The sequence below is a fragment of the Gadus macrocephalus genome, chromosome 11 (genome assembly GCF_031168955.1).
Source record: "Gadus macrocephalus chromosome 11, ASM3116895v1".
NCBI classification, from domain to species: domain Eukaryota; kingdom Metazoa; phylum Chordata; class Actinopteri; order Gadiformes; family Gadidae; genus Gadus; species Gadus macrocephalus.
Window position 1 is genome coordinate 20,517,780 of NC_082392.1, and position 10,867 is coordinate 20,528,646.

At 44.6% G+C, this 10,867-nt stretch overlaps 2 protein-coding genes across 2 annotated transcripts; one reads left to right on the forward strand and one right to left on the reverse strand.

Moving 5' to 3' along the window:
- The first annotated feature begins 3,402 nt into the window (after positions 1-3,402).
- On the forward strand, positions 3,403-7,513 carry LOC132467950 (uncharacterized). Its single transcript, XM_060065540.1, has 4 exons — positions 3,403-5,288; positions 5,864-5,971; positions 6,359-6,488; positions 6,728-7,513. The coding sequence occupies exons 1-4, from the start codon at positions 5,178-5,180 to the stop codon at positions 7,024-7,026; spliced, it is 648 nt and encodes a 215-aa protein (XP_059921523.1). The 5' UTR covers positions 3,403-5,177; the 3' UTR covers positions 7,027-7,513.
- A 161-nt stretch (positions 7,514-7,674) lies between these two features.
- Positions 7,675-10,713, reverse strand: ppiaa (peptidylprolyl isomerase Aa (cyclophilin A)). Its single transcript, XM_060065542.1, has 4 exons — positions 10,553-10,713; positions 8,726-8,845; positions 8,234-8,406; positions 7,675-7,982 (listed from the first exon to the last, which is right to left on the reverse strand). Exons 1-4 carry the CDS (start codon positions 10,619-10,621, stop codon positions 7,850-7,852), a joined length of 495 nt encoding a protein of 164 aa, XP_059921525.1. The 5' UTR covers positions 10,622-10,713; the 3' UTR covers positions 7,675-7,849.
- Between the last annotated feature and the right edge of the window lie 154 nt (positions 10,714-10,867).

Genomic DNA, 10,867 nt, shown 5'->3' on the forward strand with positions numbered 1-10,867 from the left:
GTGGTACGCGTACCAGAGGTTGGAAACCACTGTGTGGGAGCAGCGTTTTGGTGCGCAAGTGTACTGCAGGTGGTACGCAGGATTTTATTCTTGAATGGGACTAATTAAAGTAATAGAATAAATGCATGGAAAAAAAAAATGCAACACTATTGTTCACTAAATAAAGTATTATGCATTGTTATTATTTGAAGACTAGTCAAGCTTAGTGCGTTCCACCATGTTTTCCATTGTAATTCCTTCCATTGATGTTTTGTGTTAACTTTTGTTTGCTTAATAAACCCACCGGGAGCATAATAAGCATTGCTGACCACTGGCCAATAGGAAGTGGGACGGTCAAAAATAAATCCCTTTAAGCTTTAAAAATGACAATTCTATCCAGTGTTGAGGGCTGAATGTTTGATGAGTCACTTGAGGAGGTCGGCTACCTGAGGAGTTGAAACATCAAATAATCTGTCCTAAAGACCTCCACATCTCCCCTTGTACGGTTGTCAGATACATGAGCAGTTATTTCCTGGTGAATGCTTTTTGAACATCGATACCCATAGTCTGAAGATAACAAAGTCGCCCACCCTATGATCAGAATAGTAGTGTAGCGTGTGTAGTGTGGAGCACTGACTGGACACAGACTGACAGTGTGTGACTGACTGTACACACACTGACTGTACACTGACTGACTGACTGGCAACACAGACCTGATGGCCCCAGCTTCATGTGACCTCCAGGTACCAGCCTACTCTCTGCCACACATCTTCTGAGGTCAACTTACAACTGGTTTTAATAGTCAGAGACATTAGTTCATCAATAAATTCAACCATCTATTAATAGTAACAGATATTAATTAATAATAATAATAATAATACATTTAATTTAGAGGCGCCTTTCAAGACACCCAAGGTCACCTTACAGAGCATATAGTCATCATTCAAAACGATGTAAAACAGACTAGGAATAAAAGGAAAACAGAGGTTAAACATGAAGAATAATAATAATTAATAACACTCAAAGACGCCTAAAGTGAAGGGGGGACCTCACTAACCACCAATAATTAACCTAAGTTAATTATTCATTAACTTAGGTTATCTTAGGTTATCTGGTTTTAATAGTCCTAGATATTAGTAATTTATCAACTTAGGTTATCTGATTTTAATAGTCCTAGAAATGAATTATTCATTAACTTAGGTTATCTGATTTTATATAGTCCTCGATATTAGTAATTCATTAACTTAGTTTATGTTAGGTTATCTGGTTCTAATAGTCCTCGATATTAGTTATTCATTAACTGAGGTTATCTTAGGTTATCTGGTTTTATTATCTGGTTTTATTATCCTAGATATTAGTTATTCATTCCATGACTTAAGGGAGGGGAGATCGGGTATCTCCGCTTTCCGGTTCTTGTTTCCAGTTTAGATTTGCTTTGTTTGGGTAGATTAAGGGGAAAGTACCTGGGTCCTGGCCCATCGCGGGGTGGTCCTGGGGAAATTTCTTATTTATTTTTTCATTATTGGTTAGGTCTCCCCATGTAGTTAAATTGATGCTGCTAAACCCAGTAAAATGATTCAGTCTTTTCTCTTTGCCCTCTTGTATGTACGGTAAGATACCGTAAGACAGCTCTACTTCCTGTCGGGCGCCTCTAATAACAAACCCCTCGACGATCCAGAGGGACTTTGACTTGACACTAGACTCTGGCTCCATGATGCCTGGTTAACCTCTGACCTCAAGAGTATTACTAAACCTGACATGTTTACTTACTGCCAGTTACATTGGTAATCACACTATCACTTTGTCCTCATTGAATTGGGAATTTATTGCTTTTGTTTTTTATTTAATTTAAATTAATTAATTTTGGAAATGAATTAACGGTTCAAATAAATCGCATTGCTGGGAAGACGAGAAAACTGTTTATTTATTCCATCAGATGAATATACCACTCTTGGCATGCCCTTGATTACATTCAGTGATCAAGGGATTGTTTATGTAAATGCCCTAGTTTGCAGATGTGGTGCCATCGGGTGCCCAGAGACACACCACACGCATCTGGAACATTCTGAGGGTGATGATGACCAACTTGAGGCGGACAACAGATAGGGATGGAGCACAACAGCATCAGAACCTGGTCTAACCAGTGGTCTGGGAAGATCGAACACACAAGCATCCCAATCATTTCTGCGACCATTTCCAGTACTAGCCACTTGGATTCCCCTCATGGGATTGGCTCCATAGAAGGAGTTGTACTAATTGGACATGAGACACAAGAGAAACAGGAAGCATGCAAACATATTTTTTTGGGGTTCTTGGTATTTATGTTTTAAATAAATTTTGGTTAATGTTAATGAATCCTTTTGGTTAATGAATCCTGACCAAGCCTTCTGCCCTCAGCTCCTTGTCTTTTGCCCTCACCTGCTTGTCTTTTGCCCTCACCTCCTCGCCTTCTGCCCTTACCTCCTTGCCTTCTGCCCTCAACTCCTTGACTTCTGCCCTCACCTCCTTGCCTTTTGCCCTCACCTCCTTGCCTTTGCCCTCCCTCGTTGCCTTTTTCCCTCGTCGCCTTTCCTTTTGCCCTCCCTCCTTGCCTTTTGCCCTCACCACCTTTCCTTTTGCCCTCCCTACTTCCCTTCTGCCCTCACCTCCTTGCCCTTAGCCCTCACCACTTTGCCTTTGGGTCTATAATGAAGGTTGCTTGAACTGGCACTGCACTGGCGGGCAGGTAGGTGCTGAATGAGGTGTAGTTGATGTTGTTTAGAGGTCGCTGCCTGTGTTGGTGTTTTGGTTCTGTCTCAAAAGATGGCGCCCAGCGGTATGTAACTTGACATTCCCTATAATCAGAGGAGTTCTGGCGATGTCCTGAACTATAATAAAACCCCTAAGAGTAGCTTAGATGGAATCATTTTGCATGTCTTGCGAATGCTCTTGTTTTCCTGTTCTGCAGAATAAATATTTTGATACTTGTGTTTAAGGATAACGATTCAGATGTGAGTGGTCAAGTTCCTCTCACTTATATGCGTGCAGAGGTTTGAATTCCATTCCAGCATTCAATCGGATTACATTTTTGTTTGATGTTGTACATTCAACAGGTTCTAACTGCTGTTTTCATTTCAAACCTCAAATACATGTTCTGTAAGTTAAAAGCCCAACCCAAGGGTGCAGATCTTAGTACAAGGGGGACCATAAACATGTTATTTGATCAACTGTATTTTCTGGAAGAGACATCTTTATTATCCACAACTTATACTTAATGATCTGCCAAAACAGACACACAGCCATTAATAGTAGCTAAAAATATATTTGAATTAAGCACTTTCAGGCCATCAGTACCTATTTTTTAGAGGAGGACATAAACAAAACCTTTGAAAAAGGGTTGTCTTTATGCGTGAATTATTTAAAAATTGGCTTCTGTTAAATATATATTTTCAATTATATACATTTAGAAATAATTTATATTCATGTTCATCATGTTATTAAGAAGATTGCGGGACACGTCCCCTCCCCCGGGGTCTACGCCCATGACCCGACCCGTCATCATGTTGTCTTCAAAGCGGAGTTGCGGCTAGATCCGTTGAGCTTCAAGCCCCAGCAGTAGCAGCAGGAGGAGCCATATGGAATATAGAACCATAGGACAGCTGAGCGGCCTCAGCGGCGTTAAAGTGGATGTCGTCTGTTCGCTGATGTACCCTCGACGTCAAGCAGATCCATGGCCATTCAAGGGCCTATACATGATCGATTTAAAATAGTTTTCATTATGATTGATAACCTTCTAATTTAATGTCATGAATCTGCATCTATACTTTTGCAACACTAACATTTCTGTATATTCATGTTCTCATTTGTAATATTATCTTTTTTCATTCTGGGTCAGAATCGGGAGATGTGAATTGTGAAGGGAACAGGTGTGAGAACTGGGAGATCAACCAAAAACCACTAACTGCTACTTATAATGTTCAAACGAATGCACATTGTCTCAAGGTTATTAGGCAAAGTGTCAGAAAGAGGAAAAAGTGTCAGTTTAAGTCTCATTACTTATCCAGGTATCATGTTTGGGGTATAAATTAAGCACAGATTAAGGTACATTTTCAGAAACCCAAAATATGGTCCTTAAACACTCCCATTAGTGTCCTCAGACAAAAATCTCTTCTGGTTGCACACACCTGTGCACGCGCGCGCGCGCGCGCGCACACACACACACACACACACACACACACACACACGCGCGCACACACGCACGCACGCACGCACGCACGCACGTAGGTCTTTCTCCTAATAGGCCTATCTCATACTCTCTCTCTTCTGAACTAACCAGCTTTGATGCCTCGTAAACAGACCTGAAGGAGGTGTGGCCTTTTAATACGAAGCACGTTGCCCTCTTACGGCGCGTGCCCGCGCACACGCAAACACTCGCGTGCACGCTGGTAATTTACATGATGCCTTTATCGCAACGATTCCATCTCTTCAGTAGTGGTTCCTAGCTGGCGGGCCTCCCAGTCTTTAGTGGTTTCCTATATCAAACGCTTGGTGAGTTGTGAAGTGGTGTGAACTTCAGATGTCTGCGGAGCCCCGCTACACCTGAAACACTTCTGAAGGACGCACGCACACGCACACACGCACGCCGGAGGTTTCCGGAGCTCCCAGGAAGGAAGACTTGTCTCATCCTCTCCGACTGATGCGGTTAGAGTTGAAAGAGTGTTTCCTATTTAGAAAAAAGGTATTTCAAAGCGCCTCAGAACGGGGCGGATTAAGCGCTAATGGTGCGAGGTTGCGGCGGGCTTTGGCAGAGTGCGGGTGGGCGGCTCGGCGCGTGCATAAAAGTTGCTCCTGGGACGTCGCTTCTTCAGAGGAACCTGCAGCTCCCCCCATCACAACTTCCCAGGACCCAGCCCAGAAAACAACCATACAGAAACTTGGCTTAAATATTATTATCATTGTATATTGCCTGTGAATGAATAGGCTGTGCATCAGGCGTATGGGAAGTGTTTATTTCCGTGACTAATATTATTCCCACGGATAAATTGGACCGGAGTAAAGGAGACCCGTGTATAGGCTGTATACACTGTAGTATAGGCTGTAGGAGACCCGCATATAGGTTGTATACACTGTATAATAGGCTGCAGTAGACCCGAGGGACAGCAGCAGTCAAGCCGAGCTCCACGATAGACCCGACCATAGACCGGACCATAGACCTGACCATGTGGCAGACTGCGCTCACCGTGCTCGTGACCTACTCACTCGGGATGGCTGTGTGTCTGAACTCCAACGGCATCCGCACCTCCAAAGAGATCCTGGAAAGCTTGGAGCAGGTAAGAAATATATTAATGTACTTTTACTGTGTGCCTGCTATGTGGATAGAATAGAACAGGGTCGACCGTAGCCTTTTTATAATAATATACTGCTCTCATAGCCTATAAATTACTGCTGCTATTAGTTACTAATATGCAAGTTACTACTACTATACGACTATCGTCTTTACTAACTAGTTCCAATCCAAATTACACTATAGACTATTTTACAATTATTTTTACTTGGCAAATAAATACAGACACAATCAATAAATAAATACAAAGACAATCCCAGGCTAGTCTAGTCTTTATTGTTTATGGAAAATGGCCAATAAAGTCAATAGTTTATTGTTGATCTTAAATGTAGATAAAGGTGAACATCTGATAGCATCAACCTTGACTTCAATACTTTGTATTGATTTGTAGTGCTTCACCTCCTGAGCGGCCATAGAGCTGTTATGGTTCTGCATCAGCCGAACTCCTGATCCCCTACAATAACACTTCAAAAAGGGAAAGTGTATTTTGGGTTGATTCTTGATTCTGTCCTGAAGAATAACCATGGTCAAACTGTCCCTGTTCTTCTGTTGTCCCCACAGACAGACCCCCTCCCCAGCAGCAACACATCAGACACATCAGGAACCACCCTCACCCTGGCTCAGAACCCACAGAGGACCTGCTCCACGCCCGGGTGCAGTCCCCCAGAGGTGAGGCGCCTCTCTGTCTGTCTCATCTTACAACCTTCCTATCTGTCTGTCTGTCTGTCTATCTATCTTTCTATCTATTTATCAATCTGTCTATCTATCTATCTATCTGCCTGTCTGTCTGTCTGTCTGTCTGTCTGTCTGTCTGTCTGTCTGTCTGTCTGTCTGTCTGATAGTATATCTATCTATTTATCTATCTATATATGTATCTATCTTTTAACCTTTTATCTCACTCTCCTCTCTCTCTCACACACACAGACACACACACACACACACACACAAACTATGTTTCTCTCTCTGTCTCTCTCTTATCTACCTATCTGTCCAGCCATCTATCCATTTGCCTCATCTTACTTTACCTCTACCTAACTATACTTCACTCCTTTTCAGAAGGAAGGCTGCAGTAACCGGTCTCGGAGGAGAGGCACATCCACACAGGACAGAGAGGCAGACAGACAGGGGGACAGACAGGCCAACAGACAGGCAGATAGCGAGATCACCGTTGGCAACAGGACAAGAGGTAAAGACATCAAGGAGCTGCACGTCCTCTAGACATAGTGTTCTGTTTTGTTGTGCGGTCAAACACTAGTCAACCAGATCATGCCTTTGGTGTTAAAAAAGTGTTGTCAATTATATTTATACATTTATATAAACGGCAACTAACTAAGACACAGCAGATGGAATCAATATAAATCCTATTCAAGCTAAATCCTCGATGTGCTCATCAAACTGATGCTATCATGTTTGGTGGTGATGCAGGCAGCTGTGTGCGGAGCGGTGACTGCCAGCCGGGCTTCTGCTGTGTGCGCTACCTGACAGCCAAGCGCTGCCAGCGGGTACCGCTAGAGGGCGACGCCTGCCTGCTACCCGGCCGCTCCAAGCGGCGGCGCAACCTGGAGCGCTGCAGCTGCGGCCAGGGGCTCTACTGCAGCCCGGCAGGACCCACGGTATCCGGGGCGGCCAAGAAACAGGGCGTCTGCTTGAACCGACCCGGACAAGGCCAGAGGAACACAAGGCATTCTGGGAAGAGTAGGAGAACTGCGGAGGGTGGCTGCTGAAAGACTGTACATCGGACAAACTTTGACATTTATCAACAGGTGGACTGCATTGAATGTCAGAAGCAGCAATATACTATACTCATATTTAATATCCATGAACACGACTTCCAGCTTGTTTTTAGTCTCAAAAGCTGATTTTTTAAGTCAATTACACCAGTAGGCCTAATTAATAAAATAAAAATGCTTTGTAATTTCTGTGGGTCTTCGAATGTTCATTATCCCCTTGTGAATGACTGTTGCAAGATCTTCACTCATGCAAAACAAATATATTTGAATTGCCCGTTCTAGATCAGAATTTTCTAAATAAAGACCTTTTTGTAAGTTACCAAAGCAGATGGTGAGCTGTATTTGTGCTTTGCTGTACATTTCATACATCTGTGCGGTACCATAGTGAGTGTCAGTCAAGTGACTGGAACTAAACCCTGTTGACCATTAATGCCAATCATGGATAAACACAGATAGCTTAGCTTCAATTTTGGTCAATGTGATATCTTGACAAGACATTCTTGGCTAAGGGAACACATTCCAGTTTAAGCTTATAGCTATTCAGTTAACGTAGCCCACACAGACTTGGATGAACCGCTGGCAGTCTATGGAGGGAAAGCAAACAATAGAGTTCTACTCAATAGTAAAAACAGCACACATACAGCAAGGCAATTTATTTTATTTCTCTTTAGTGAGCAAAAAAAACCTGTTGGGACGTTCTGGAAATCAAAAAGGCAAAATGAACTTCTAAGGCAAAGTCACGAATGCATTAACTTTTTTTGAAGGGGGGGGGGGGGGGGGGGGGGGCACAACAAGAACACTGATGTACGTCAGGGCCTCAGAGCTGCCCGCAGTCTGACACGGTGATTTTGCCCGACGTGCTGCCGCTCTGGGAGCCGTAGCGCTCCACGGTTTTGATGACATCCATTCCCTCCACCACACTCCCGAACACCACGTGTTTCCCGTCCAGCCTGCAGACAGACGGGGTTCAGAGATGTGAAATGGCGCTTAGTTCACAGCTGTCACTCTGTCTCACATGACAGACTCTGTCAACCTCAACAGGCAAGGACTGAACAAAACACGGGACTGACTGAATTGGCTTGTGTGAGTCGGCACCGGCACTGCTTGAGGGCATGCGTTACACGGCGTGGACTTTGTGCAAGTTATAGCCTTTAACTTGCAGTACAGACGATGAAGGACCCTGCAGTGGGTGTGAACTCACCATGAGGTAATGGCTGTGCAGATGAAGAACTGTGAGCCGTTGGTGTTGGGCCCCGCGTTGGCCATGGACAAGATGCCAGCCCGGTCGTGCGTCAGGTTAAAGTTCTCATCTGCAAACTTGTTTCCGTAGATGGACTTTCCCCCGGTTCCGTTGTGGTTGGTGAAGTCCCCTCCCTGTGAATTTAGTTTTACGTCAGTACAAGGAACATCAGAGGCCCTAGTGACAACAGCGCTGGAAACCAAATGCATAGCTGACAAGCAGTGGTTTGCACAATGTTGTAGGGCTTCTCTAATAGCATAAATAGAGCCCTAAAAAACCGTCAAGAAATATATATAACGGTACATTTTAAATGATGCGCACAACATTGCACTATTTGGAACTATGGAAGGATAGTGAGCTGGATGGAGAGGCAGACAGCTGCTGACAGCTTCGGATATGACTTGGCAGAGTGGCCAGATGATCAAATGTACAGCACTATGTATGTGTCCTCACCTGGCACATGAACCCGGGGATGACCCGGTGGAAGGTGGAGCCCTTGTAGCCGAATCCCTTTTCTCCGGTACAGAGCGCACGGAAGTTCTCTGCGGTCCGGGGGACCACGTCCGCAGCGAGCTGGAGGAATGAGAGAAAAAGGACAGTCATGTACTTTTTGGTTTAACAAGCGCAACGAAATAAAGGGAAAACATGCTATAAGTAAAGCCCCGCTAAGAAAGTTATATTCAGTGACTGGTCAGCAAGCTTCCCATGAAAGAATTTATTTTAAATGGAGTTATATATAGGCTACACACATGGACGAGTGCAGAGTTTCAATTCAGCACGACGGCTGTTGTGCATGTTGCACCACCATGCACGCATGTCATGTTCTGGGGGCGGAGTTCGGCAGAACCCTGTTGAATTCTGATCGGGGTCAGTTGAAAGGCAGTCAGTATGGCGTGTACACACTCTAAATGAAGCAGGTGAGCGCACCTGTAATGCAGATATAAAATAGAGTATAAACACTCAATGATTTGAGTCACGCTTCTTAAGAACACAAAATGGCTGTAGCGACAAAGACACTGGCCTCTATGGTGAGAGTCCCTGAACACAAAGCGCACAGGAACCAGATCTTGGAACAGGTTGTCATTATTACGCATGCACAGCAGCAGTGACGTGACAATTGTTCACCAGACGAGCAGCTGGGATCGTGACCATGTAGAGTTCCGCAGCATTTCAGAGTCAGCCACACTTGGCCCCTCCCTGCAGGATCAGGGCACATGGAATTTTCCAGAACCATTCGGCAACTTCCTCAAGAGCGTCAGCAAGAACCAAACACTGCCACATATAAACTGCGCAGTTGACGCATAACCACCCGGTCCAAGTTGGATAAGATGCCGACACAAACTTTCGACAGGACAAGTTGATAGACACGGACAAGTCCCTTCTGGCGGGTTGAAGGGTGAAAGATGCCTCCACGATGGAGACTTTTTGTATATAGTTGTAATAACATAATCATGACTTAACCGTTACCGGTCCGGTGGATTCTCCACTGTCTCATGAAACCTGGCGACGGTTCAACACACACACACGCGCAAAATATAAATAGAGCAGTCTGAACAGTGGGCATATGCCATGACTTCGTTGCGTTTAATGCAAACACAAAATGTCTGAAGCGATCCCTCAAATGATCGTGGCCAACACAAATGAAGAAGCAAACGGAGAGCAGATACGCGTCCTTTATTGTAACTGTTAAGTGATTCCGTACAGGCAGCAGAGGCCTGACATGGTTGGGAAGCCTGGCTCAGAGCCAGCTCCAGAGAGCCGCAGGATTACCAGCACGCTGCGGCTCGCTCCACTATAATCATTAGCCATGATGGCACCGTTCCATGAATGCGGCTCCCAGTATTGACAAAGTCAAAATCATACGACTCAGTCTAAACAAAGTTCACCGATCCAATAGAGGCCACTATCCCGTGCAGCGTGCGCAGGTTACAGCAAACATGTGATCGGGTGAAAATCAAAAATCAATGATGCCCAGATTGCGGCATGTTTCCTAAATGCGCCAGTCTGATATTCCCTGTGAATAATGCATGTTGGACTTTTGCCCTGAACACGTGCGCAAGGCTGACTCAGGACCGGCTGACAGCCCGCTGCATTCAGACTTTTTTTTTGGTGTAACTTACTTCACCCCCCCATCATAGTAAGAGACCGATACAGGAGGGAAGAGAAGATGGAAAGGACAATTGCGCCACACACTACATTCTTTATTGTTGCAGAAAACTAAAGGTTTACACAGTTTAACACGCATCATCACCCATTGAATAAAGAAAAAAAAGGTCTTACCTCCATGACCACTCGGCCGAGGGGGGAGCCGTTGTGGGCGAGGTCAAAAAAAACTTTGGGTCTGGCCATTTCGCAGAATGAAATGGATAAATGTACAATATAATTATTCGGGACCACACCAATTGAACCGCAAAGAACCGAGAAAAATGGAGGTACGGGGATAAAATTTATATACCACAAAATGGGCGGTCTTGAAAACCAGGACAGTCCAATTAAAATGCCCCTTTTTGAGTGACATGCCAACCGGCCAACTAAAGGCCGGCATTGCAGGACTGATCCTCGGCTGGGAGGTGGGGACGTTTTAACTGCGTGCTT

Bases quoted from the DNA above. Each gene is read 5' to 3' on its own strand.
- ppiaa (XM_060065542.1), bottom strand. From the start codon at position 10,621: ATGGCCAGACCCAAAGTTTTTTTTGACCTCGCCCACAACGGCTCCCCC. The intron at 8,846-10,552 runs GTAAGACCTTTT...TCATTCCTCCAG, and splicing joins TCGGCCGAGTGGTCATGGAG to CTCGCTGCGGACGTGGTCCC. The intron at 8,407-8,725 runs GTGAGGACACAT...CTAAATTCACAG, and splicing joins TCCCCGGGTTCATGTGCCAG to GGAGGGGACTTCACCAACCA.
- LOC132467950 (XM_060065540.1), top strand. From the start codon at position 5,178: ATGTGGCAGACTGCGCTCACCGTGCTCGTGACCTACTCACTCGGGATG. The intron at 5,289-5,863 runs GTAAGAAATATA...TTGTCCCCACAG, and splicing joins TCCTGGAAAGCTTGGAGCAG to ACAGACCCCCTCCCCAGCAG. The intron at 5,972-6,358 runs GTGAGGCGCCTC...ACTCCTTTTCAG, and splicing joins CCGGGTGCAGTCCCCCAGAG to AAGGAAGGCTGCAGTAACCG.